The sequence below is a fragment of the Heterodontus francisci genome, chromosome 4 (assembly GCF_036365525.1).
Source record: "Heterodontus francisci isolate sHetFra1 chromosome 4, sHetFra1.hap1, whole genome shotgun sequence".
Classification (NCBI taxonomy): domain Eukaryota; kingdom Metazoa; phylum Chordata; class Chondrichthyes; order Heterodontiformes; family Heterodontidae; genus Heterodontus; species Heterodontus francisci.
Window position 1 is genome coordinate 109,225,752 of NC_090374.1, and position 27,739 is coordinate 109,253,490.

Genomic DNA, 27,739 nt, shown 5'->3' on the forward strand with positions numbered 1-27,739 from the left:
TCTTTTACATCCATCTAAGAGGGCAGATGGATTCCTCAATTTAACATTTCATATGACAGATGAAAGGTGGCTTTCATATAAGTTCATCTTCAAGCTAAGAAGAGTCCAATGGCAAAGTAGCACATATTGTTAATATGTGGAACATACCTCCCCGCGAGTGGATCTCTAGCAGAGCAAGACTACAACTTCTTCTGGCAGGGCAGGGATCCTGAAGAACCAAGACAGCATGGAGTGGGCTTCGCCATCAGAAACTCATTGCTCAGCATGATAGAGGCTCCCTCAAATGGTTCGAAACGCATACTGTCCATCCGACTGCTCACCACCTCTGGTCCAGTACACCTACTCAGCATCTATGCTCCAACACTCTGCTCCCCACCTGAAGCTAAAGATCAGTTCTACGAGGAACTCCATAACATCATTAGCAGCATCCCCAACACCGAACACCTATTCCTGCTGGGGGACTTTAATGCCAGGGTTGGGGCCGACCATGACTCATGGCCCTCCTGCCTTGGGCGCTATGGCGTTGGAAGGATGAATGAGAACGGGCAGAGACTGCTTGAGTTGTGTACCTATCATAACCTCTGCATCACCAACTCGTTCTTTCACACTAAACCCTGTCACCAGGTTTCATGGAGGCACCCAAGATCGCGTCGTTGGCACCAGCTAGACCTCATTGTCACAAGGCGAGCCGCCTTAAACAGTGTTCAAATCACACGCAGCTTCCACAGTGCGGACTGCGACACCGACCACTCCCTGGTGTGCAGAAAGGTTAGACTCAAACCAAAGAAGTTGCATCATTCCAAGCAGAAGGGCCACCCACGCATCAACACCAGCAGAATTTCTCACCCACAGCTGTTACAAAAATTTCTAAATTCACTTGTAACAGCCCTTCAAAACACTCCCGCAGGGGATGCTGAGACCAAGTGGGCCCACATCAGAGATGCCATCTGTGAGTCAGCTTTGACCACCTACGGCAAAAGTGCGAAGAGAAATGCAGACTGGTTTCAATCTCATAATGAAGAGCTGGAACCTGTCAAAGCCGCTAAGTGCATTGCACTGTTGAACTACAAGAAAGCCCCCAGCGAGTTAACATCCGTAGCACTTAAAGCAGCCAGAAGCACTGCACAAAGAACAGCCAGGCACTGCGCAAATGACTACTGGCAACACCTATGCAGTCATATTCAGCTGGCCTCAGACACCGGAAACACCAGAGGAATGTATAATGGCATTAAGAGAACTCTTGGGCCAACCATCAAGAAGATCGCCCCCCTCAAATCTAAATCAGGGGACATAATCACTGACCAACACAAACAAATGGACCGCTGGGTTGAGCACTACCTAGGACTGTACTCCAGGGAGAATGTTGTCACTGAGACTGCCCTCAATGCAGCCCAGCCTCTACCAGTCATGGATGAGCTGGACATACAGCCAAGAAAATCGGAACTCAGTGATGCCATTGATTCTCTAGCCAGCGGAAAAGCCCCTGGGAAGGACAGCAATACCTCTGAAATAATCAAGAGTGCCAAGCCTGCTATACTCTCAGCACTACATGAACTGCTTTGCCTGTGCTGGGACGAGGGAGCAGTACCTCAGGACATGCGCGATGCCAATATCATCACCCTCTATAAAAACAAAGGTGACCACGGTAACTGCAACAACTACCGTGGAATCTCCCTGCTCAGCATAGTGGGGAAAGTCTTTGCTCGAGTCGCTTTAAACAGGCTCCAGAAGCTGACCGAGCGCGTCTACCCTGAGGCACAGTGTGGCTTTCGTGCAGAGAGATCGACCGTTGACATGCTGTTCTCCCTTCGTCAGATACAGGAGAAATGCCGCGAACAACAGATGCCCCTCTACATTGCTTTCATTGATCTCACCAAAGCCTTTGACCTCGTCAGCAGACGTGGTCTCTTCAGACTACTAGAAAAGATTGGATGCCCACCAAAGCTACTAAGTATCATCACCTCATTCCATGAGAATATGAAAGGCACAATTCAACATGGTGGCTCCTCATCAGACCCCTTTCCTATCCTGAGTGGCGTGAAACAGGGCTGTGTTCTCACACCCACATTTTTTGGGATTTTCTTCTCCCTGCTGCTCTCACATGCATTCAAGTCCTCTGAAGAAGGAATTTTCCTCCACACAAGATCAGGGGGCAGGTTGTTCAACCTTGTCCGTCTAAGAGCGAAGTCCAAAGTACAGAAAGTCCTCATCAGGGAATTCCTCTTTGCTGACGATGCTGCTTTAACATCTCACGCTGAAGAGTGCCTGCAGAGTCTCATCGACAGGATTGCGGCTGCCTGCAATGAATTTGGCCTAACCATCAGCCTCAAGAAAACGAACATCATGGGACAGGACGTCAGAAATGCTCCATCCATCAATATTGGCGACCACACTCTGGAAGTGGTTCAAGAGTTCACCTACCTAGGCTCAACTATCACCAGTAACCTGTCTCTAGATGCAGAAATCAACAAGCGCTTGGGAAAGGCTTCCACTGCTATGTCCAGACTGACCAAGAGAGTGTGGGAAAATGGCGCACTGACACGGAACACAAAAGTCCGAGTGTATCAAGCCTGTGTCCTCAGTACCTTGCTCTATGGCAGCGAGGCCTGGACAATGTATGTCAGCCAAGAGCGACGTCTCAATTAATTCCATCTTCGCTGCCTCCGGAGAATACTTGGCATCAGGTGGCAGGACCGTATCTCCAACACAGAAGTCCTCGAGGCGTCCAACGTCCCCAGCTTATACACACTACTGAGTCAGCGGCGCTTGAGATGGCTTGGCCATGTGAGCCGCATGGAAGATGGCACATTGTACAGCGAGCTCGCCACTGGTATCAGACCCACCGGCCGCTTTAAAGACGTCTGCAAACGCGACATGAAGTCCTGTGACATTGATCACAAGTCGTGGGAATCAGTTGCCAGCATTCGTCAGAGCTGGCGGGCAGCCATAAAGGCGGGGCTAAAGTGTGGCGAGTCGAAGAGACTTAGCAGTTGGCAGGAAAAAAGACAGAGGCGCAAGGGGAGAGCCAACTGTGTAACAGCCCCGACAAACAAATTTTTCTGCAGTACCTGTGGAAGAGCCTGTCACTCTAGAATTGGCCTTTATAGCCACTCCAGGCGCTGCTGCACAAACCACTGACCACCTCCAGGCGCTTACCCATTGTCTCTCGAGATAAGGAGGCCAAAGAAAAAAAAGAAGGAACATACAGCCCTATTCCAGAGACTTGAGCACATAATCTAGGGTGACAGTCCAGTGTAGTACTGAACAAGTGTGGCACCATCAGCAATGCGGGTCTGCCAGCGCTTCCTTCAGCTTTAAAACCTGCGTGAATGGATTGGTCCTTTTCACAAATATTAGGATTTACTTAGTGCTGAAAACTTTACGTGTCAATTGAATGCCATCTAGTGGCAAAATATCACAAATCACCATGAAATAGTATTGGAAAAATGAAAAGGAAAAAGGCAAAATACTGACAAATTGAAATAAAAACCAGATAGTGCAGGAGATACACAGCATCTGTAAAAAGAAAAAGATGAGTTACCATATTTCACCTTCCATCGTACCTGTTGGAAAATTTTTACCCTGGTATCGTAATACTCTGAGAGAAAATAATTTTTAACGGTTTGCATCTTTAAGACAAGACAAACTAAGTTAATTTAAATAAGATTCAGTATCTTCCAAACATTGTTTCCAAAAGAAATTAATATGTTTCTATTGACTTGAATGGAAATAAAGTTCAGGAGAGATGTAAAATGACTTGTCGACTTGCTATCACCTGTTTTACACTATTGTACAAAGTCAGAATCCACCCCAATTTGCTTAATGGGCTTGTGCTTTGGAGCAAAGAGATACATCGCCAGGAACAAAGGGGATAGTTAAAAATAAATCACTGCTCAAAAGCTAACATTTCTAATCAAGTACAAAAGCAAATTGAATTCTACAGTCTTTTCCACAGCATTTTTCCCCACTAAAAATAATAAAAGTATGAATAGTTTTCGTGCCATCATAGATGCAACTTTATACGCCTTGATCCAATTGTCAGTCATGTGTTTTATGAAAAGACAGAGGTTTTCAACAAGGTCATAACATTTATTTTACAGGTTACCCCTGGTTACTCAAAAGTTGGGTGGGTTAGGTCGGATCCATGAATTATACATGGTCTGTGGAAGGAGTAGGGTCAATGGCTTTTGTGGCCTTTATCATTTTATACTTATGTTTTTAATATTCTTAACTGCTCTTCATTGAAATTACTCTATGACAACAAACAGCTGTCACTGGTTAGAAAATGATATCAAGAGGGTTAATTACTCTTTACATCAAATGTGTACAGAACCATTGCCAATCACTTGGTGCAGCCTTCACCTAATTTGCACATTGCAGTTGCAGTGTTACCTGGTGTCTATTAGTAACCACAGAATGGCAACCCATGGGAGGATATATTTGGCAGCATTAGAACTGAGAAATATGAACTTGATTATTTTGTCTTAATAAATTTACTTCTGAGACCTTTGCTTTCACAGATCGAAAACTATTCCATAGAACCATAGAACCACAGAAAAATTATGACAAAGAAGGAGGCCATTCAGCCCGTCGTGTCCGTGTCTGTGCCGGCTGAAAAACCTAGCCGCCCAATCTAATCCCACCTTCCAGCACCTGGTTCATAGCCCTGCCGGTTACAGCACTTCAGGTGCATGTCTAGGTACTTTTTAAAAGAATTGAGGGTTTCTGCCTCCTCCACCCTTCCTGGCAGTGAATTCCAGACACCCACCACCCTCTGGGTGAAAATGTTTTTCCTCATGTCCCCTTTAATCCTTCTACCAATCACCTTAAATCTGTGCCCCCTGGTAATTGACCTCTCTGCTAGGGGAAAGAGATCCTACTCCATCTAGGCTCTCAAAATTTTGTACACCTCCATTAAGTCAACCCTCAGCCTCCTCTGTTCTAAGGAAAACAACCCTCGCCTATCCAATCTTTCCACATAGCTGCAACTTTCGAGCCCTGGCAACATTCTTGTAAATCTCCTCTGTACTCTCCAGAGAAATTATGTCTTTTCTGTAATGTGATGACCAGAACTGTACGCAATGCTCCAACTGTGGCCTAACCAGCGTTTTATACAGTTCCATCATTACATCCCTGCTTTTGAATTCTATACCTCGGCCAATAAAAGAAAGCATTCCATATTGTTGCAACCAGGTGAGAAAGGTGTCTAGGGGTCCCTCTCAGCCTTCAGCTGGTCTTACTGTAACAGGGTTTAATTTTAAACACACCGTGTTTTTAGTTCCCTCTTAGTGAATCCTTGTTCACCGCTTTCCAATTATAAGGCAAAGAAGCCAGCACAAACAGGCTTTCTTAGGTTTAAAGAAGAAAAGATGAAATTTATGAAACTTAAACTCTAATTTGGTTGATGCCTACAGATGCACGATGCACCCAAGCTAGCATGCAAATAGCACACACGTGCAAATAGAGAAAGAAAAGAGCAGTTACGGTTCTTCGAGCTCACTGTAGAGGCCTTGATTGTAGGTAGATCTTGCTTTTAGTTGGGACCCAGTATTCTTCTTAAACCTTGTTCGCTTTAGGAGACTTTTCTCTCTTGGGGTACTTCAGTGGATTCAGAGGCTTGTCAGAAAGAGATGGGAGCAGACAGGAGAGAGATCTTCTCAGTCCAGGAGCAAACAGACTTTCTGCCCAAACTGTTTGTACAAATTCAGAAAACTCAGGTTGCCCAGCAGGTTAGTCATGTGACCAGCTGGTTTGACCATGTCCATTTGTGTATTCGGCCATTATAGCAGTCAACCTGGAATGCGAGCACCCCCACCTTCAACGTCTGGTGATCAAAAGTCCATTGTGGGTTGAATGTGTCAGGGAGTGGCTGCTTTGACCCTGTCTGTTAATATGCAAATGTCTTTACCAGCCACGGCTGATCTGTTAAATAAGTCCTTTCTTCACTCCAGTAACAGTTTAAAATCAATGTTCATGACAAAATTAATGTGCCTCATTCTTGGCAGGCAGGGGCCTAGCATGACACCTTCACACCCAGCGGAATGAAATGCCATTTGAGAAAAGCGCATTTCCTTAAAAGAGTCGAGAGAAAAATGTAAGATACAGAAAAAAAAAGCATTTCTCTCATTCATTCCCATTCATTCATAAATCCAAAACTTATTACAGCCTGTCTTCTCTTGGTGTCAGTGCTGCTTGAATTGCCCCCTTTTTGGCATCCCAATAAACATGTGGGATTTTTTTGGGAAGTTTCTCTTCCGTTTGCCCATTTCCATGGCAGCCTACGGTCTTTGTTCCTGCTGAGGTAATTTGTTTTTTAAAAAAAGTGTCAGTAGTGGGCGGGTCTATCCTGAACTCTTTTTCAGTGCTTTGTTGAGTCATTGAAAGGCTTTTAACTTCAAGGGATAGGTGGTTTGCTTTTTTTCTGACTGTGGGGGAGGGTTCTTTGCTAATCTCCCCTTTGTCCGAGAGGACACTCCTGCCTGCAGGTATTTGTGCAGACTCCACTGCACTCCCCTGTGGCACTTCGAGTAGGTGAGACATCACCCTCATAGTTTCTCTGCCCCCTAGAGGTCTTTCTTTGTCTCTGCATGTTCCTGTAAATGCTGTTAGCAAATCTGGTGGGGTGTTTCTAGTGTCTGCATTTACATAGGTGGATCTGGGGTCTAACTTTTCACATTTTTTGGGGTTGTCTGACCGGACAGTAGGGATTTTCATCTGGGATTCCTCCTGGACTTCCTTTAACCTGCCCTCTTGGTCACTTTTTCCCCTTCTCTGTCTAACCTTTTGCTCTCTGGTAGCTCTGCGGCACCACTAACTGGTGAACTATTGCCCACTCTTTGCTCTCAGATCTGTGAGGAGAACTCCTTTTCCTCATTCTTTAAATAGTAGCAATCAGGGACTCCCTCTGCTTCACTTTCAGACTGGGCAGCCTATGCTAACTCTTACAATACTGGGTCGGCTTGCTGAGCCTCACCTAGGGCAAATCCATTTAATTCATTCCCTGGGTCTCCTAACTTGCCAAAGAAAGTGTCGGACACGCAGACCTCATGGTCATCTGCCTGCAGTGCCAATGCAGTTTCCTCTGGGGCAGCTGGTTTGATCATGGCCTGATCCACTACACATTCAGGGAAACTGCTGGGATCCGTCTCCCACCACTGCCTTGTCTCTCTGGCCTCCTGCGGTCTTTCTTTCACTACTGGGGGGCTGGGGCACAACCACCTTCACCCCTGCCAGAATATTACCTAGGAGCAGGTCAACCCCATCCACAGGTAAACAAGAGAAAATACCTACAGTTACCAGTCCCAAACCTAGGTTGCACTCCAGTTGCACCCAGTGTACAGGTACGGGCATACACTGCCTTCCAATACCATTCACCACCATTTTGGTGTTCACTGCACTCTCTGGGGGAAAGGTCAGGCCTTTTCCCAGTAAAAAGGATCTAGTGGCCCCTGTGTCCCTGAGAATCACTATGGGCTTGCTTGCCCCACGAGAGGGGTATGGGGCTACTCTCCCTTCCTGATAACCCTTAGGAACCCTATAAAATTTTCCTGCACTTGCAGTGATAGATGTCCTGGGTCTCACTCTTACTGCAGTTAAAGCCACAGCTTGTTCTGTTGTGCTTTCCATCAGGGTCCCTTCTTCACTGAGTGGGCGTGCCCAGATTAACCTTACAAGTTTTTCTTTTAGTTTCCAGCAGTCAGCTCTTAAATGCCCTGCTTTATTACAATGGAAGCACACAGGTCTCAGGGTCTCACTCTTGCTCACAGCACCTTCCTTTTGGCTAGAGGTGGGCCCCTGTGTCTCTTGCTTTCCTTTCTCTCCCAGGACTGCTTGGGCTTCTGTCACCTTCCCACTCTTTGTCCCTTTCAGATTTGTGGGGGTGATTAAGAAAGGTTCTCCCCCAGGAAACCAACTTATAAATTAAAGCAAACTCATTGGCCAGGACGGCCGCTTGCTGGGCTATCTTGACCTGCTACTCCTCTACATGGGTCTTTATGGAGAGTGGGAGAGAGTGTTTAAATTCCACTAACAGAATTACTTCTCTGAGATTCTCACAGCTGAGCTGTACTTTAAGAGCCCTCAGCCACTGGCTAAAAGCCAGCTGCTTACTACTTTCAAACTCCAGATAAGTTTGATTAGCTTGCTTCTTGAGGGTTCTAAACTTTTGGCTTCAGGTACTAATTCATATGCCCCGAGGATAGCATTTTTGGTCAGTTCATAATTTGATGAACTCTCATCTGGCAACAGGGATTAAATCTCATGGGCTTTTCCAGTTATTTTGCTTTGTAGTAAAAGAGGCCAGGTCTCAGCTGGCCATCTTAGCTGCCTTGCCAGTTTTTCAAAGGACACAGAAAATACTTCTACATCCTCCTCATTGAATTTTGGAAATGGTTGGGCTAGTTTTAACAATTTTTTACCCAGCCCTGAATTATGCTCCTCCATATTGGTCGTGCTTTCACTGGGGTTACTCTGTCGCCCCCTAGTTAACTCAAGCCACTTCAACTCTCTCTCTCTTTGCAATCCTTCTGGAATATTCTTTCTCTCTCCCTCTCCTCAAATTCAAGTTTCCTCAGTTCCAATTGTATCTTTGCTAACAATACCCTGTCAGAGCCAGCTTCTAACCCAGTTTCTGCTTCTTCAGATTCAAGGGAAAATTGTTTGGCCACTAGTATTAGGAGTTCAGACCTGCTAGCCTTGCCATGTACATCCGACACTGCTCAGCCATTTTCCTCGACTCCTCCATAGTGCTTTTAACTTATCCCAAGTTACTTCACCCTAGCTTGGAGAGCTATTAGCTTCAGTTGTAGACATGTTATTATTCAAGCACACACAACCACAATAAAACCTGTGTTGAAATCTTGCTCTTTTTTGATTGGGAACAATTTGGCTTCCCATTTCCAATTTCTCATTTGTCTCTGGGTAAAATCTCGGACGAGCCCCCAAATTTCTGCGATGACCACGTGAGAAAGGTATCCCTCTCAGCCTTCACCTGGTGTGTTTAATTTTAAACACACCGTGTTTTTAGCTCCCCCTTGGTGAATCCTTGTTCACCGCTTTCCAATTATAAGGCAAAGAAACCAGCAAAAACAAGCTTTCTTAAGTTTAAAGAAGAAAAGTTGTAATTTATTAAACTTAAACTCTAATTTGGTTGACGCCTACGGATACACGACGCCACACCCCGCTAGCATGCATATGCGACACAGACATGCAAATAGATACAGAAAAGAGTAGAAGAAAAATAAAGTGGAAAGGTTTGAGGCAATATCTGAAGAGTCGTTACTGTTCTTCGAGCTCACTGTAGAGTCCTTGATTGTGGGTAGATCTTGCTTTTCATTGGGGCCCAGTATTCTTCTTAAACCTTGTTCGCTGTAGAAGAATTTAGTCTCTTGGGGTTCATGTCTCTTTATTGGATTCAATGGCTTGTGAGAAAGAGATGGGAGCAGAAAGGGGAGAGATCTTCTCAGTCCAGGAGCAAACAGACTTTCTGCCCAAACTGTTTGTACAAATTCAAAAAACTCAGGTTTCCCAGCAGGTTAGTCATGTGACCAGCTGGTTTGACCATGTCCATTTGTGTATTCGGCCATTATAGCAGTCAACCTGGAATGCGAGCACACCCACCTTCAACATCTGGTGGTCAAAAGTCCATTGTGGGTTGAATGTGTCAGGGAGTGGCTGCTTTGTCCTTCCAAACACTGTCTCTTAATATGCAAATGTAGTTTCCAGACACAGCTGATCTGTTTAACAAGTCCTTTCTTCACTCCTGTAACACTTTAAAATCAATGTTCATGACAAAATTAATGTGCCTCATTCTTGGTAGTTGGGGGCCTAGCATGGCAATAGGCCTTCTTAATCACCTGTCCTGCCACCTTCAGGGACCTCTGGACATGCAGTGCAAGGTCTCTCACTTCTTCTACCCCTCTCAATATCCTACCGTTTATTGTGTATTCCCTTGCTTTATTTGCCGAACCCAAATGCATTATCTGACACTTCTCCGGATTGAATTCCATTTGCCACTTTTCTGCCCACTCAGCCAAACCACTGATATCTTTCTGGTGTCTGAAGCTTTCCTCTTCACTATCAACTACACGGCCAATTTTTGTGTCTTCAACAAATTTCCTCATCATGCCTCCCACATTTAAGTCCAGATCATTAATATATACCACAAACAGCAAGAGACCCAACACTGAGCCCTGTGGAAAGCCACTATTCCTCCTTTATAGTTATTTGTGCACCTGCAATGCACCAAGGCTCCTTCGACAGCACCTTCCAAACCCACGACCTCTACCAACTAGAAGGACAAGGGCAGCAAATACATGGGAACACCACCACCTGCAGGTTCCCCTCCAAGTCGCACACCATCCTGACTTGGAACTATATCGCTGCTCCTTCACTGTTGCTGGGTCAAAATCCTGGAACTCCCTTCCTAACAGCATTGTGGGTATACCTACCCCAAATGGACTGCAGCGGTTCAAGAAGGCAGCTCACCACCACCTTCTCAAGGGCAATTAGGGATGGGCAATAAATGCTGGCCTGGCCAGTGACGCCCACATCCCATGAATGAATTTTTAAAAAATTGGCATCCTGAGCAGCACTGTAATGTAGAACTCAATTGAAGTATCCAACAAAAGCAGGATAGACCTAGGATTGATTTAACAACTCGATGTAATTTTCCTGAATTAAATTTGTAAAATAACCCAATGAAGTTGGTGAAAATTGACTGTTTTTCAATAGAAGTAATTAAATATCACAAATGATTCGAGTCCTACTTCCGGCTGATTGATGGACAGTAAAATGATGCCTAATGGAGACTTGATCGATTGGATGTCTGTGTTAAAAGTCAGAAAATTGAATAACAATTGGTGCATTGTTGAGGCAATGGCAGTAGTAATATTTATTTGCACCACTTCCAAAAATTAGAGTCTGTCATTAAAGAAACAAGAAAAGACTATTCTGTCCATTAAGCCTGTGCTTTCCTCATTTACCATCTGAGTTAAATTTGGAATTTTAACCCCATCTCATGACAGGTGGGAGAGGATCAAGAGGATGTGTTAAAAATCTATAACTGGACCCCAACCAGCCATGTACACACTTGCCACCATTTTTATGGTGGTAGACTACGTGAAATGTCTGTGTCTCACTGTCACTATAATATTTAACTCAGACTCCCGCAGTGCAGTTGGGAACCTAATTTAAAGGTCAACCGGGTTTCCCAGGACTTGGGAACCCCAACAGAAAATGGAGGCATGAGCAGCAGTTCAAACTGGTAAGTGCTTTTTAGAGCAATGCTTGTGAGCTGGGAAGAGAACGAATGCTGCCCCTGGCCGCTCAAGCAAATTCTCTGCCACGATCAGTCGACCTACCTCTCCAAACCCACCATCCTGAGTCCAGCCCTTACTCTACTGTCTTGTGATTTCTCCTTATCTACCACCCCTCCTCATCAACCCCCTCATTCTGCCCCACAATCTTTCCTGGTCCTCCTCCTCTCCCAATTGTCAGTCCAGCACCCCCTCTCTTTTGCACTGCAATTTCTTCTTGTCCCTCCCTCCCTTTGTGCTACTGGGATCTCCAAGCGACAGTCCCCCATAATATTGGGGCCAAAGTTCCACAAAGTGACAGCTTCTCTCCAAAATGAAAGGTGCTGATGTAGCAATGCCCAGGTTAACTGGGAATTGATTTCATGTAATCATTACTAAATGGGGGATAAAGCTCTTCTAATCCTGAGTATTGTTTGAAATTGAATGTTTGTCTGTACTTTCTTTTTCCATGCTTGCAGCCAAAGTGAAATAATTTATTTTTATATACATAGGAATAGGAGTGAGCCATTTAGCTCCTCGAACCTGTTCTGTCATTCAATGACATCATTGCTGATCTGCAACCGAGCTCCGTATGCCGCCTTCTCCCCATATGCCTTAATACATTTGATTAACAAAAATCTATCAGTCTTAGATTTAAAATTAATAATTGACCTAGTATCGATAGCCATTTGTGGAAGAGAGTTCCAAACTTTGACCATCTTTTGAATGTAGAAGTGTTTCCTAACTTCACACCTCAGAGGTCTGGCTGTAATTTTTAGACAATGCCCCCTAGTCCTAGATTCTTCGAACAGCAGAAAGAGATACTCTCTACTACCCTATCTGTTTCCCTTAATAACTTAAACATTTTGATCAAATCATTCCTTAGCCTTCTAAATTCCAGGAAATTCGACACTAGTGTGTGTAATAAAAACAGTAAGTGCTGGAAATATTCAGCAGGTCTGGCAGTAATCTAGCCCTTGGAGTCCAGGTATCATTCTTGTAAATAAAAACAAGAAATGCTGGAATCACTCAGCAGGTCTGGCAGCACCTGTGGAAAGAGAAGCAGAGTTAATGTTTCGGGTCAGTGACCCTTCATCGGACCCTTCAAGGGTCACTGACCCGAAACGTTAACTCTGCTTCTCTTTCCACAGATGCTGCCAGACCTGCTGAGTGATTCCAGCATTTCTTGTTTTTATTTCAGATTTACAGCATCCGCAGTATTTTGCTTTTATATCATTCTTGTAAATCTACGCTGCACTCCCTCCAAGGCCAATATATCCCTCCTAAGGTGTGGTGCCTAGAACTGCTCATACCATTCCAGGTATGGTCGAATCAGGGCTTTGTAGAGCTGTAACATAACTTCTACCCCCTTGTATTCTAGCCCTCTAGATATAAAGGCCAGAATCCCATTAGCCTTTTTGATTATTGTATGTACCTGTTTATGACATTTTAATGATCTATGTACCTGGACCCCCAAGTCTCTTTGGACCTCCATTATTTCTAGATTTTCACCACTAAGAAAATACTCTGTTCTATACAAACTAGGTTTGCATTCCCTGGAATTTAGAAGGTTTAAAGGGTGACTTGATCAAAATTTTCAACATCAACATCACTAAAACATATTATCTGGTCATTATCATATTGCTGTTTATGGGAGCTTGCTGTGCATAAATTGGCTACCATGTTTCCTATATTACAATAGTGGCTAAACTTCAGAAGTACTTCATTCACTGAAAAGTGCTTGGAGATGCTCAGTAGACAGTCAGAGACATTATATAAATGCAAGGCTTTCTTTTCTTTTCCTTTTTAAGTCCAAAGCAGATGGCCTCACATTTGCCTACATTGACATCCATTTGCCCCAGTTTTGCTCATTCACTTAATTTATTAATACCACTTTCTGATCAGCTGAAAATATTCAAGGTGTTCAGTCACTGTGTCCTTAATTATAGACTTTAATAATTTCCTGACTACAGAAGTTAGGCTAACTGGTCTATGCTTCCCTGGCTTCTCTCACCTTTCTTAAATAGCGGAGTGATATGTGCAAATTTACAATCTAAAGGAAAGATTACGAATGAAGAGAACTTTGGAAGATTATAGTTTAGGGCATCTGCAATGTTTTCACTTACTCCCGTTAAACCCCTGGAATGGAAAGCGTCTGGTCCAGGTGATTTGTCACTCTATAGTTTTTTTTTATTCTTTCATGAGATGCGAATGTCGCTGGCAAGGCCAGTGTTTGTTGCCCATCCCTAATTGTCCTTGAGAAGATGCCATTATTTTCTTCATTACTGTTATTTAGCTTATGTTAATTTTAGTGAGTCCCCATCCTTAATTCAATATTAGGTTTGTTGGGGTGTCCAGCATGCTATCTTCTTCCTCTATTATAAACACAGATGCAAAATAATTATTCACGATGACTACCATTGTCTTAATTCCATTTACAATATGACCATTATAGTTTTCAAATAGCCCATATTGCTTCGGACCACCCAATTTTTCAAATATAATTATATTTTTTCTGTTGATTTTGATGGCCCTTGCAGGTTTCTTTTCATACTCCCTTTTTGTAGCTCTTATTATCTGTTTTGTCGCCTTTTATTATTCATTGCACTCTCTCAATTGCCAGGATTTGTGCTAGTTTTTGCATTTTGTATGTTTTTTCTTTTAGTTTTATTTCTAGTTGTCGCTTACCTCCTTAGTCATCCATTTTTTTTCTGCAAGTTGAGTTCTTGCCTCATAGGGGTATAAACTGGTTCTGTATCATGTTACGTTATTTTAGAACACCTGCAACTGACCTTTTGTTGTTTTATGTATTAACATATTTGCCCTGTTTAAGTGGACAGTCTCTGTCTCATCACATTACTGTCAGTTTTCCTAAATCTAGAATAACCTGTACATTGTCCATTTCTCAATATTTAAATATCTGAATTGCATCCCATTTCAATCTTCCTTTCTTAATGGGAACAAGTTCAGATCAGTTGAACCATGTTAAAGGGTCTGTTAAATATAATATTTTCTTTGGTCTCTTCATTAGAGAGGGAGCCCTAAATAATATATATCATTACAGATTGTATATTAGTGAAAGCTATATTGAAGAACTGGTATATTTGGCTTGTGCTGCACACAAGGAATAACCAACAACTCATTCACATTTGGCCCAATTATATGATAAACAAGGAAAAGAAGCTGATTGCAGAGAGAAGACCAATCTAATCTGGTGAAATAGGAGCGACACTTATTTGACATGTCCGCCTCTTGTGTTATAGTTATATCCATTGTATGATGTCGATCAGTGTCAACTTTGCACAGTTATCTACAGACCTCATCTCTTCTGGAGATCTTCCCTCTCTAGCTTCCAACCTCATAGTCCTGCAACCCCGGACAGCCCGCTTCTACCTCCTTCCTAAAATCCACAAACAGGACTGTCCTGGCAGACCCATTGTTTCAGCCTGTTCCTGAACTTATTTCTTCCTATCTAGACTCTATCTTTTCTCCGCTGGTCCAGTCTTTTCCCACCTACATCCGTGACTCTTCTGATGCCCTATGTCATTTTGACAATTTCCAGTTTCCTGGCCCCAACCGCCGCCTCTTCACTATGGACGTCCAATCTCTCTACACCTCCATCCCCCACCAGGATGGTTTGAGGGCTCTCCACTTCTTCCTTGAACAAAGGCCCAACCAGTCCCCATCCACCACCACCCTCCTCCACCTGGCTGCACTTGTTCTCACATTGAACAACTTCTCCTTCAATTCCATTCACTTCCTTCAAGTAAAAGGTGTTGCTTTGGGTCCTAGTTTGCCTGTCTGTTTGTGGGATATGTCAAACATTCCTTGTTCCAGTCCTTCTCAGGCCCCTCCCCTAACTCTTTTTCCAGCACATTGATGACTGTATCGGTGCCGTTTCCTGCTCCCGCCCCAAACTGGATACTTAATCAATTTTGCTTCCAACTTCCACCCTTCTCTCACCTTTACATGGTCCATCTCTGACACTTCCCTTCCCTTCCTCAACTTCTCTGCCACCTTCTCTGGGGATAGGCTGTCTACTAATATTCATCATAAGCCCACAAATTCCCACAGCTACCTGGACTACACTTCTTCACACCCTGCCTCCTGTAAGCATTCCATTCTCCCAGTTTCTCCATCTCTGACACATCTGCTCTGGTGTTGCAACCTTCCACAACAGTGCCTCTGATATGTCTTCCTTTTTCCTCAACCGAGGATTCCTCCCCCCACACCCCGCCGTGGTTGACAGGGCCCTCAACCGTGTCCGGACCCCTTCCCCTCCCTCCCAGAACCCAACAGGGTTCCCCTTGTCCACACTTTCCACCCCACCAGCCTCCCTATCCAAAGGATCATCCTCCGCTATTTCCGCCACATCCAGCGTGATGCCACTACCAAACGCACCTTCCCCTCCCCTCCCCTATCAGCATTTCGAAGGGATTGTTCCCTCCGCGACACCCTAGTCCACTCCTCCATTATTCCCAACACCTCGTCCCCTTCCCACAGCACCTTCCCATGCAATCGCAGGAGGTGTAACACCTGCCCATTTACCTCCTCTCTCCTCACTATCCAAGGCCCCAAACACTCCTTTCAGGTGAAGCAGTGATTTACTTGTACTTCTTTCAGTTTAGTATACTGTATTCGCTACTCACAATGTCGTCTGCTCTACAATGGGGAGACCAAAAACAGATTGGGTAACCGCTTTGTGGAACACCTCCGCTCAGTCCGAAAGCATGACTCCGAGCTTCCGGTTGCTAGCCATTTCAACCCCCACCCCGTTCTCATGCCCAGATATCTGTTCTGGGCTTGCTGCAGTTTTCCAGTGAACATCAAGGCACGCGCGAGGAACAGCAACTCATTTACCGATTAGACGCGCTACAGACTGCCGGACTGAACATTGAGTTCAATAATTTCAGAGCATGATGGATCCCCCTTTTTATTTTTAGTTATTTTTTCTTTTTAAAGGTTTATTTTTTCACTGACCTGAAACATTAACTCTGCTTCTCTCTCCACAGATGCTGCCAGACCTGCTGAGTATTTCCAGCATGTCTTGTTTTTTTTTTACAGATTTCCAGTATCTGCAGTATTTTGCTTTTACCTACAGAGCTGATTTTTTTTCTCTAACAGAAAAACAACAGAATAAATAGCGGAGCCATGGTTCGAATCTATCTCAGCCCAATAAAATGAACTACTGCTGCCTGACAGCAGTGAAATGAGCGGACAATGAGAATCTTTATAGAAGCTTTCTTCAGAGACGATAGGATAAAATCCATTGAAGAGCAAATTCTGTGTGACCTGTGGAAGGAATGGGCTAAATTAGAAAAATGAAGGGTGATTTTTCTGGTTTCTCTGCCTCTCAGCCCACCGCTACAGTGCTGGCCAGGTGCAGTGCACCTGAATTGCTGTTGGACCCATCATATTATTATTCCTTTTTGTTGAAGAGAAAGTAACTTCTTTCTCTGTGTGCTGCTGCAAAAATCCAACTTCAGATCCATTTATTCGGATGGATTTGTAATCTATGTCATAGGTTTTCTCAAAAAAATGTCTGGAATTTTGTAGTCCTTGTGTTGTAGCAAAGTGTTATCACCAAAGACTGAATAAAATAACTGCCTCAAAAATAAACCCATTCTACTTTCACAACAGCTACTTACCAGAATCTGTATTTGTTTCTACAGATGATCCAAGAAAATGTACATTGTGTAAAGATGGCTACTACATGTAAGTTAGATTATTCTTGTCTTCATATTGTAATGTTCTGAAATGCATTTAAGAACCACCCAACTTGCAATTATTTCTTTTTAAATTGCAGACATTTTCTCAGGTTGTATCGTCACTAATAGAATCATTGGCACAGATCCATTTCTCGTAATTATTTGTTTTCCCTGGCATTTCACTCATAAAGTGGAGTGAACAGTCTTTTAAACTTCTGGAACTGTTTGCCAACATTGGTCCTTGCTGCTACAACTCAATAGCCTTGATAACAGAAAATTGTGGCAGATGACTGCTTGTTCCATCTTAATATTCATCCAATGATGCATGTTTCTATTTTGCATTTCCACATTTATAATATCTGATGATGCAGCCTTCCACAACAACGCTTCTGATATGTCTTCCTTTTTCCACAACCAAGGATTCCCTTCCACTGTGGTTGACAGGGCCCTCGACCGTGTCCGGCCCATTTCCTGCACCTCTACCCTCACCCCTTCCCCTCCCTCCCAGAACCGCCACAGGGTTCCCCTTGTCCTCACTTTCCATCCCACCAGCCTCCACATCCAAAGGATCATCCTGCGCCATTTCCGCCACATCCAGCGTGATGCCACTACCAAACGCACCTTCCCCTCCCCTCCTCTGTCAGCACCACGAAGTGATCGTTCCCTCAGCAACACCCTGGTCCACTCCTCCATTACCCCCAACACCTCATCCCCTTCCCACGGCACTTTCCCATGCAATCACAGGAAGTGCAATACCTGCTCATTTACTTCCTCACTATCCAAGGCCTCAAACATTCCTTTCAGGTGAAGCAGCGATTTACGTACTTCTTTCAATTCAGTATACTGTATTCGCTGCTCACAATGTCGTCTCCTCTATACCGGGGAGACCAAACACAGATTGGTTGACCGCTTTGCGGAACACCTCCGCTCATTCCGAACGCATGACTCCAAGCTTTCGGTTGCTTGCCATTTCAACACACACCCCTGCTCTCATGCCCACATATCTGTCCTGGGCTTGCTGCAGTGTTCCAGTGAACATCAATGCAAGCTCGAGGAACAACATTTCATTAACCGATTAGCCATGCTGCATCCTGCCAGACTGAACATTGAGTTCCATAATTTCAGAGCATGACGGGCCCCCCTTTTTATTTTTAGTTATTTTTTCTTTTATATTATTTTTGATTTGTTTATTTTCTTTTAGTTTGTTTCATCATTCATTTTTTACCATGTGCCTATCCACATTTTTTCATGTTTGTGCTTGGGGCTAGGGCTGTTCATTTTCTGTCAATTAATACCCTCTCTGTACTGACGCTTTGTCTTTCAGCATACCATTAACATACCATTTGCCTTTGCTCCATGACCTTCTCGTCAGTTACTCTCTGTGACCCTCTGTCCTATTAACACCTTGCCGTTTGTAATCTCTTGCCCCACCCCCGCTTCACTTGCTTAAAACTTATTACATTTCTAACATTTGCCAGTTCTGATGAAGGGTCACTGACGTGAAACATTAACTCTGCTTCTCTCTCCACAGATGCTGCTAGACCTGCTGTGTATTTCCAGCATTTCTTGTTTTTATTTATAATATATTTCATGAATTATTTATTTTATTTAGCAATACAGCACTGAAACAGGCCCTTCGGCCCACCGAGTCTGTGCTGATCAACAATCACCCATTTATACTAATGGTATAAATAATACTGGTAGTATTAATCCCATATTTCCTACCACCTCCCTACCATTCTCCTACCACCTCCCTACACTAGGAGCAATTTACAATGGCCAATTTACCTATCAACCTGCAAGTCTTTGGCTGTGGGAGGAAACCAGAGCACCTGGCAGAACGGTCACAGGGAGAACTTGCAAATTCCACACAGGCAGTACCCAGAACTGAACCCGGGTCATTGGAGCTGTGAGGCTGCGGTGCTAACCACTGTGCCAATGTGATGCCCTCCTACCCATTGAAATCAATGGGTAATCAATGGCTGATTATTTTTTTCTATTCTAAAGATTGTGCTTTAATCCCGTTCAGTTTGTTAAAAAAAACACAGCTAAAAGATACACTGAGGCGATTTATAACTGTTCCCCACCCATTTTTTTTTATCTAAAAAGGGGCAGTCAGCAGAGGAAAATCAAGGGTTTGGGAAAAGGGGAACTTAGATATCCCCCCGATGCTATTTTCAGGTGAGCTGTAAATGGACAAACAGTATGCATGTCTATTTCATGCTGAAGTCTGTTTAAAATGCAAATCAGGGTCCAATGATCCATTAGGACCCTGATGGAAATTTTGAAGTATAGATCATGAATGGCTTAACCAGCAATGATTAAAGGAACCTCTGGTGGCGCTCCACAAAAGTGCCCAAACAATGGCTGCTCCATTAACTTCATGCTTGTTTTAGATGGAAGTTGAAAATCATCCCCCCACCACTATTTTCTCATATTAACCGTGAGAAAGCCAATGGGATTTACTAGTAAAATCTACTTTTAGTGCAGTTATAGAGGCCAGAATTTTATGTTGGGCAGGAGGCCCCGCCAACTGGCCAAAAAGTTGTGGGTGAGCCCACCTCGCAGGGCCTTAATTTTACACCCCCCAGGTCCTTAATTGTACTTGGGCAGGACTTCCACCTCCTTCAAGCAGGAAGTCCCACCTTCAAGAGCTGCTGGTCAATCAAATAGGCTGGCAACTCCTAGTCCCAGCAAGAGGGACTCCAGCCACATGAAGAAAGGCAAGTTTTGGGGCCACACTGGGGGCAATCGGCCAGGCCTCAGTGAGGCAAGGAGGGGTCAGTTGGGAGAAGGTGGGTCTTTATTTTAGGGGGGCGGTTGGGGTTTCGGGTGTCCTCCATGGGGCACAGGGTGCCTTATCGGGAGGCCCCCCCACTCCGCAGCCCGCAAGGAGGCCGCCAGGTTTTACATGACGGTGTTCTGGGGCCTAAGACACCCACCGACCACTGGTAAAATACCAGCGGCAGTGGGAGAAAGCCCTTAAGTGGCAGTTAATTGGCCACTTAAGGGCCTTGATTGGCCTGGGGCATTTCACCAGCGTCACCCCTTGTAAAATTGCAGCAGGCCAGGAGGGGTCGGGAACAGCCCCGCCCCCCACCACTTCCCACTCAATTTTACACCCTTCTGCACCCCCGCCACCAGCCTGCTCTGGCCAGTCTTTGAGTATTATGACTATTGTGATACATTAACAAGAACATTAAAATACTTTACTTCCTTTATATGCAAGTTTCTGAATTTTTTCAAAATACCAAAGTAAAAAAACTAAAATTAGTAACATTAAAGGCATTCGCTATACATGAAGAGGAACTCAGTAGTATTATTGAAACACCTTTATATTTCAAGAGATTCTTCTCATGTAAACAATCTCACCAGCACAATTGCAGACCTACAATTTTAGTGAAGCCGCAAAAAATCAGGATAATGAGCTTTTAGCCAATGGATTATGCCTCACCCACCATGACATTGTTGTGTTCTAAAACCTTCTCTCTAGTTTTCATGATCGCTGTTATGAGACTTGTCCAGTTAAGACATATGAAAATGATGCAACGAAGGAGTGTCACGATTGCCATGAGAATTGCATTGACTGCGATGAAAAACAATGCTATTGGTGTGAATCTGGCTTCTTCCTCTCAAGTAAGCAAAGCTTGGATGTGAGACTCTAATATTGATCAATATTAAACAAGCATGAGGTTACTGTGCATACATTGACTTTTTAGCAAACCTATGCTTATACCTAAACGTCTATCAATGAAAATGATATTCTCATACATGAATATTGTTAGAGCTGCTAAATGCTTTATTGAAAAAAGCATCAAATGCTGTCTTCCTGGCCATCCACCATCAACTCTTTTGGGTTCTATTGTCAATGCTATGTCTCTGTGACCTGTATGAATCCTCTGTTCTTTTCTCTTTCATCATGAAGTGTATCTAGCACAAAACTGACTTAGATATTAATTGGATATGTAATTTAATCAAGTTAGTCATTACCATTCCTTTTTCTCTACAGCCAAAAATGCCTAATACGCTAAGACAACGACAATCCTAAATTGCTTTTCTCTCGATTCCCAACTGCCTCCTTAAATCTCTTCCCTGACCTCTCCTCGCTCACTTCAAACTTGAGTAGCTCATAGATTGCTTTCTTTCTAAGCCGAAGACTGTCTTGCAGCTGTTTCTGCCATTTCCTTGCTTGCTCAGCCTCTAACTTCCATCTTGCATGTCGCCACTTTATCTTTCTGTAGTTTCTCCCTCACTTAACTGAATCTTGTCCACTTTCTTCTTCCACAAACCCCTCACCCAAACAAATCCTGATTATTGAACTAAGGCTTCTGGTCCCCAAATTGAAACTGTTCAAGAAAAAGTCAACTGTGTTGTTTTATACAAATTGGTTAAATAATACTGCAAGATAATTTAATACTTTCCAAGCAAAAAACAACTTTGAACTAAAAATTGTAGACTGTTACACCGCTGACTGCAATAAGAAACACTTTGCAATCCTCAGTTCCGAATGATTTATATTTAAATCTATTCTGTAGAGGAAATACATTTGAAAATTGTTCCTTTAATAACCAAAAAAATATAACTTTGTGTTATTTCAGAGACTGAATGTGTAAGTGCTTGCCCAAGCGGTTACTACGGTAATGAATATAGTGCTGCTTGTGATATTTGTCACCCCACCTGCGATACCTGCCACGGTCCCAGCTTTTATAATTGTGATTCCTGTGCAAATGCACAACTGCTTAATAATGGGAGATGTAACCTGCGATCTTCAGTATCCTGCTCAGAAGGAAATTACTGGAATGGTGAGTCAGATGTACTACAATCAAAGTGTCACTTTCATTTATTGTTAAACAGTGGAGAGGAAATAGATTAAACCTAGATGTGAATCCTATTTTCAGCTTGAGATGTAAGTAACATTTGTTGAAGTACAAATGACTGGATGGACACAAGTGGGAAGAATTGGGGTCCGCAACTAAGTAAGATTATAGAGCAGTACATCTCAATAAATGTTAGGAAAAAAGTTGTACTAAACAACTTATTATTGAAAATTCAGTTGTGTCAGGATATTTTTGCTTCAAACCAACAAAATTCTTGTTGATAAGCTATTCTTATATGCTTATAGTGTTGCTGGCACAGGAATGCACCAGTGTTTAGACATAGCAAAACTGCAACAAGAATCCTCCAGGATAGCCTGCAGATAAATGAGTCCCTCAGACCCATCCAATGTTCTCTCCTCTTCTGCAATCATGGGGAGGCGGTGGCGTAGTGGTATTGTCACTGGACTAGTAACTCAGAGGCCCAGGGTATTGCTCTGGGGACATGAGATCAAATCCCACCACAGCAGAAGGTGGAATTTGAATTCAATTAATAAATCTGTAATTAAAAAGCTAGTCGAATGACTGCCATGAAACCATTGTCGATTGTTATAAAAACCCATTTGGTTCATGAATGCCCTTTAGGGAAGAAAATCTGCTGCCCTTACCTGGTCTGGCCTACATGTGACTCCAGACCCACAGCAATGTGGTTAACTCTTACATACCCTCTGAAATGGCCTAGAAAGCCACTCAGTTGTATTTAACCACTACGAAGTCAATAAAAAGGAATGAAACCGGAAGGACCACCTGGCATCGACCTAGGCACCGGAAACAACAACGGCAAACCCAGTCCTGTCAACCCTGCAAAGTCCTCCTTACTAACATCTGGGGGCTTGTGCCAAAGTTGGGAGAGCTATCCCACAGACTAGTCGAGCAACAGCCTGACATAGTCATACTCATGGAATCATACCTGACAGACAATGTCCCAGACACTGCAATCACTATCCCTGGGTATGCCCTGTCCCACCGCAGGACAGACCCAGCAGAGGTGGCGGCACAGTGGTCTACAGTAGGGAGAGAGTTGCCCTGGGAGTCCTCAACATCGACTCCGGACCCCATGAAGTCTCATGGCATCAGGTCAAACATGGGCAAGGTACCCTCCTACTGATTACCACCTACTGCCCTCCCTCAGCTGATGAGTCAGTACTCCTCCATGGAGGAAGCACCGAGGGTGGCAAGGGCACAGAATGTACTCTGGGTGGGGGACTTCAATGTCCATCACCAAGAGTGGCTCGGTAGCACCACTTCTGACCGAGCTGGCCGAGTCCTAAAGGACATAGCTGCTAGACTGGGTATGCAGCAGGTCGTGAGGGAACCAACAGGTGGGAAAAATATACTTGGCCTCGTTCTCACCAATCTGCCTGCCGCAGCTGCATCTGTCCATGACAGTATTGGTAGGAGTGACCACCGCACAGTCGTTGTGGAGACAAAGTCCCGCCTTCACATTGAGGATACCCTCCTTCGTGTTGTGTGGCACTACCACCATGCTAAATGGTATAGATTTCGGACAGATCTAGCAATGCAAAACTGGGCATCCATGAGGCACTGTGGGCCATCAGCAGCAGCGGAATTGTACTCAACCTCATGGTCCAGCATATCCCCCACTCTACCATTACCATCAAGCCAGGAGACCAACCCTGGTTCAATGAAGAGTGCAGGAGGGCATGCCAGGAGCAGCACCAGGCATACCTCAAAATGAGGTGTCAACCTGGACAAACTACAACACAGGACTATATGCATGCCAAACTGCGTAAGCAACATGAGATAGACAGAGCCATGCGATCCCATAACCGACGGATCAGATCTAAGCTCTGCAGTCCTGCCACATCCAGCCCTGAATGGTGGTGGACAATTAAACAACTAACTGGAGGAGGTGGCACTACAAATATCCCCATCCTCAATAATGGGGGAGCCCAGCACGTCAGTGTTAAAGATAAGGCTGAAGCTTTTGCAAAAATCTTCAGCCAGAAGTGCCAAGTTGATGATCCATCTCGGCCTCCTCCTGAAGTCCCCAGCATCACAGATGCCAGACTTCAGCCAATTCGATTCACTTTGCATGATATCAAGAAACGACTGAAGGCACTGGATACTGCAAAGGCAATGGGCCCTGACAATATTCCGGCAATAGTACTGAAGACCTGTGCTCCAGAACTTGCCGCGCCCCTTGCCTAGCTGTTCCAGTACAGCTACAATACTGGCATCTACCCTGCAATGTGGAAAATTGTCCAGGTATGTCCTGTACACAAAAAGCAGGACAAGTCTAACCCGGCCAATTACCGCCCCCATCAGCCTACTCTCAATCATCAGTAAAGGGATGGAAGGTGTCATCAACAGTGCCATCAAGCGGCACTTGCTTAGCAATAACCTGCTCAGTGACGCTCAGTTTGGGTTCTGCCTGGGCCACTCAGCTCCTGACCTCATTACAACCTTGGTTCAAACATGGACAAAAGAGCTGACTCCAGGGGTGAGGTGAGAGTGACTGTCCTTGACATCAAGGCAGCATTTGACCGAGTATGGCATCAAGGAGCCCCAGCAAAACTGAGGTCAATGGGAATCGGGGGAAACCCTCCGCTGGCTGGAGTCATACCTAATGCAAAGAAAGATGGTTGTGGTTATTGAAAGCCAATCATCTGAGCTCCAGGATATCACTGCAGGAGTTCCTCAGGGTAGTGTCCTTGGCCCAACCATCTTCAGCTTCTTCATCAATGACCTTCCTTCAATCATAAGGTCAGAAGTGGGGATGTTCGCTGATGATTGCACAATGTTCAGCACCATGCGTGACTCCTCGGATACTGAAGCAGTCCTTGCAAAAATGCAGCAAGACTTGGACCATATCCAGGCTTGGACTGATAAGTGGCAAGTAACATTTGCGCCACACAAGTGCCAGGCAATGACCATCTCCAATAAGAGAGAATCTAACCATCCCTCCTTGACATTCAATGGCATTATCATCATTGAATGCCCCATTATCAACATCCTAGGGGCTACCATTGACCAGAAACTGAACTGGAATAGCCATATAAATACCGTGGCTACAAGAGCAGGTCAGAGGCTAGGAATCCTGAGGCGAGTAACTCATCTCCTGACTCCCCAAAGCCTGTCCACCATTTGCAAGGCACAAGTCAGGAGTGTGTTGGAATACTTTCCACTTGTGTGGATGGGTGCAGCTTCAACAAAACTCAAGAAGCTCGACACCATCCAGGACAAAGCAGCCCGCTTGATCGGCACCCCATCTACAAACATTTACTCCCTCCACCACTGACACACAGTGGCAGCAGTGTGTACCATCTACAAGGTGCACTGCAGCAATGCACCAAGGCTCCTTAGACAGCACCTTCCAAACCCGCGACCTCTACCAACTAGAAGGACAAGGGCAGCAAATGCATGGGAACAGCACCACCTGCAAGTTCCCCTCCAAGTCACACACCATCCTGACTTGGAACTATATTGCCGTTCCTTCACTGTCGCTGGGTCAAAATCCTGGAACTCCCTTCCTAACAGCACTGTGGGTATACCTACCCCACATGGACTGCAGTGGTTCAAGAAGGCAGCTCACCACCACCTTCTCAAGGGCAATTAGGGATGGGCAATAAATGCTGGCCTGGCCAGCGACACCCACATCCCATGAATGAATAAAAAAAAATTTAAAAATGAGCACTAGCAGCCCTCTGACCTTTGCCTGAAGTACCAATTGTCCATTTGTAAGTATAGACACTGACTGTCAACCGGTTATTTTATGGTGGAAGGCATCACAGCTGCATAATAAAGCATAACAGTTATGTTCGGTGTCCAGGATTACTTTACTATTAGCAATGCTGTGCTTACAATTTATTTTCAATATAGCACCAGTAACTTCTAGCTGGGAACATTTAGGCTATTCCACTATCCTCTTATAGTCTCGAATGTACAACCTGGTCTATCTAGATGATTGGCTGTTGCAGCATTGACTGTTTAAGCACCTCCAGGGTGTTCAGCTCCACTTCTGAGGATGCTTGTGTCGAGTCCCCATATAGTTTAGTTTAGAGATACAGCACTGAAACAGGCCCTTCGGCCCACCGAGTCTGTGCCGACCATCAACCACCCATTTATACTAATCCTACATTATTCCCATATTCCTACCACATCCCCACCTGTCCCTATATTTCCCCACCACCTACCTATACTAGGGGCAATTTATAATGGCCAATTAACCTATCAACCTGCAAGTCTTTGGCATATGGGAGGAAACCGGAGCACCCGGAGGAAACCCACGCAGACACAGGGAGAACTTGCAAACTCCACACAGGCAGTACCCAGAATTGAACCCGGGTCGCTGGAGCTGTGAGGCTGCAGTGCTAACCACTGCGCCACTGTGCCGCCCTGTGCTTATCTGGTCATTGTCCTTTTTTCTTTGGTACTCTTCTCATCCTGGCTTTAAATAACCTTGCACATTTGTTCTTTCTCTTTATTATTGTAATCTTATATTTCTCTGTCCTCCGAGACATGAGCTGTTAAGTAACAGTATGATACACTTTATAACTTTACTTATGTCAGATTGAACATATAACCTCTTTTATCTTTCCAACTTTCACTCTTAACACATCCTTCACTTGGAAGACCTGCTTCTTAAACTCTTCCTAACCTTCTTTAACAGTCCTTGCAAAACATTCTGAGTTGGTTGTCAAGCGCACAATCATTTTTACCTTTAATTTTAGAAAGTAAAGCCGCCTTTCTACATCTGTTATTATTTGTTCAAAGCGATATATCATGAATTTATTCCAATGGGTCATTCAGTTTTGACAGGGACTTATAATAATCAACTTTGAATTAGTTGACAGATGCCAATCTGTTCTTCAAATGCTCCACTCTCTTCCTCATTCCTGCTCCTAAGCTACAATATCAAGAGTTTTCCACTCGTCTCTTTTACTTGTTATAGTGTTACTTACTCAGATAAGGTGGTACATCAGTTAGTCATTTATTTTTTCTTTTCGGGATCCTTAGTGGGTTTGCATTCTTGATAAACATCTCGATCTAATCTCTGTCTTTAATTAGGAATAGTTGTCAGTTTCAATGAGTCTTTGATCAGTCCTCACAGAATTCCAGTATGAACCCTTTTGGTTTTCCCAGAATTCAGTAGTCTGGTTCAGGAGACCACTTTTACTAAAGTGATTTAAAAGTGCTGATGATTCTCATTTCCACAGGGAGACAGAGGTGCCACTGACGATTGAATTGTTTTGCACAAACATAGCATATAGCAGCCAACATTCCTGACCATTGCTCCCAGGGAACATATTCCTCACTCACTTTACTCATTTCTGTGACCTCTGAGGTTCCCTAGTAGGGTGTAGCCAGATCAACACTCACAAGGAAAGGGGACAAGCTTGGCCTTCCATCTTTCTCATGCAGCTATGGTGATGGGATGGTTAAACAGGTTTACAATATTGGCAATTGGGTACATGAGTGTCCCATAAAACTGACATTGAGCTTATGCTGAGAAGCCCTCAGACCAGGGTGTCTGATGGTATCCAGCAGCAGGTTGAAGAGGAGATCCAAGCTAAGTTAGGAAATTTGTTGTGCATTTACCAAACAGATTTTCAAACCTTCCAACAGCAATCTGAAGTTTCTAATGCAGATGGCCTGAAAAACGACAACAAAATGTGAATTACCTCCCATTTTTGTCACTACTAGGTCCTGCCAGGGGCTGGGTGTTTGCCAGAGACCAATGGCTCATGTAAATGGGTCAGGACAGGACATTCTAGTTTACCTGGGCCTAGCCAGATATAGAGCACTAAATTTGTACAGCAGTAACTGGGAGGAAAAAATTTGTCCCACAATGAATATATAAAAATGGTACAATGGATTCTTTATATGACATAATGGTACT

The 27,739-nt window shown here is 44.2% G+C and overlaps 1 protein-coding gene across 2 annotated transcripts in view; it reads left to right on the forward strand.

Moving 5' to 3' along the window:
• pcsk5b (proprotein convertase subtilisin/kexin type 5b) overlaps nucleotides 1-27,739 on the forward strand; it is a 503,063-nt gene that overhangs the window by 425,807 nt on the left and 49,517 nt on the right. For both annotated transcript variants that reach the window (XM_068029979.1, XM_068029980.1), the window contains exons 25-27: nucleotides 16,967-17,009; nucleotides 20,496-20,638; nucleotides 21,601-21,804. In XM_068029979.1, the coding sequence (XP_067886080.1) occupies nucleotides 16,967-17,009; nucleotides 20,496-20,638; nucleotides 21,601-21,804 (390 nt within the window). The remainder of the gene's footprint in view (nucleotides 1-16,966; nucleotides 17,010-20,495; nucleotides 20,639-21,600; nucleotides 21,805-27,739) is intronic.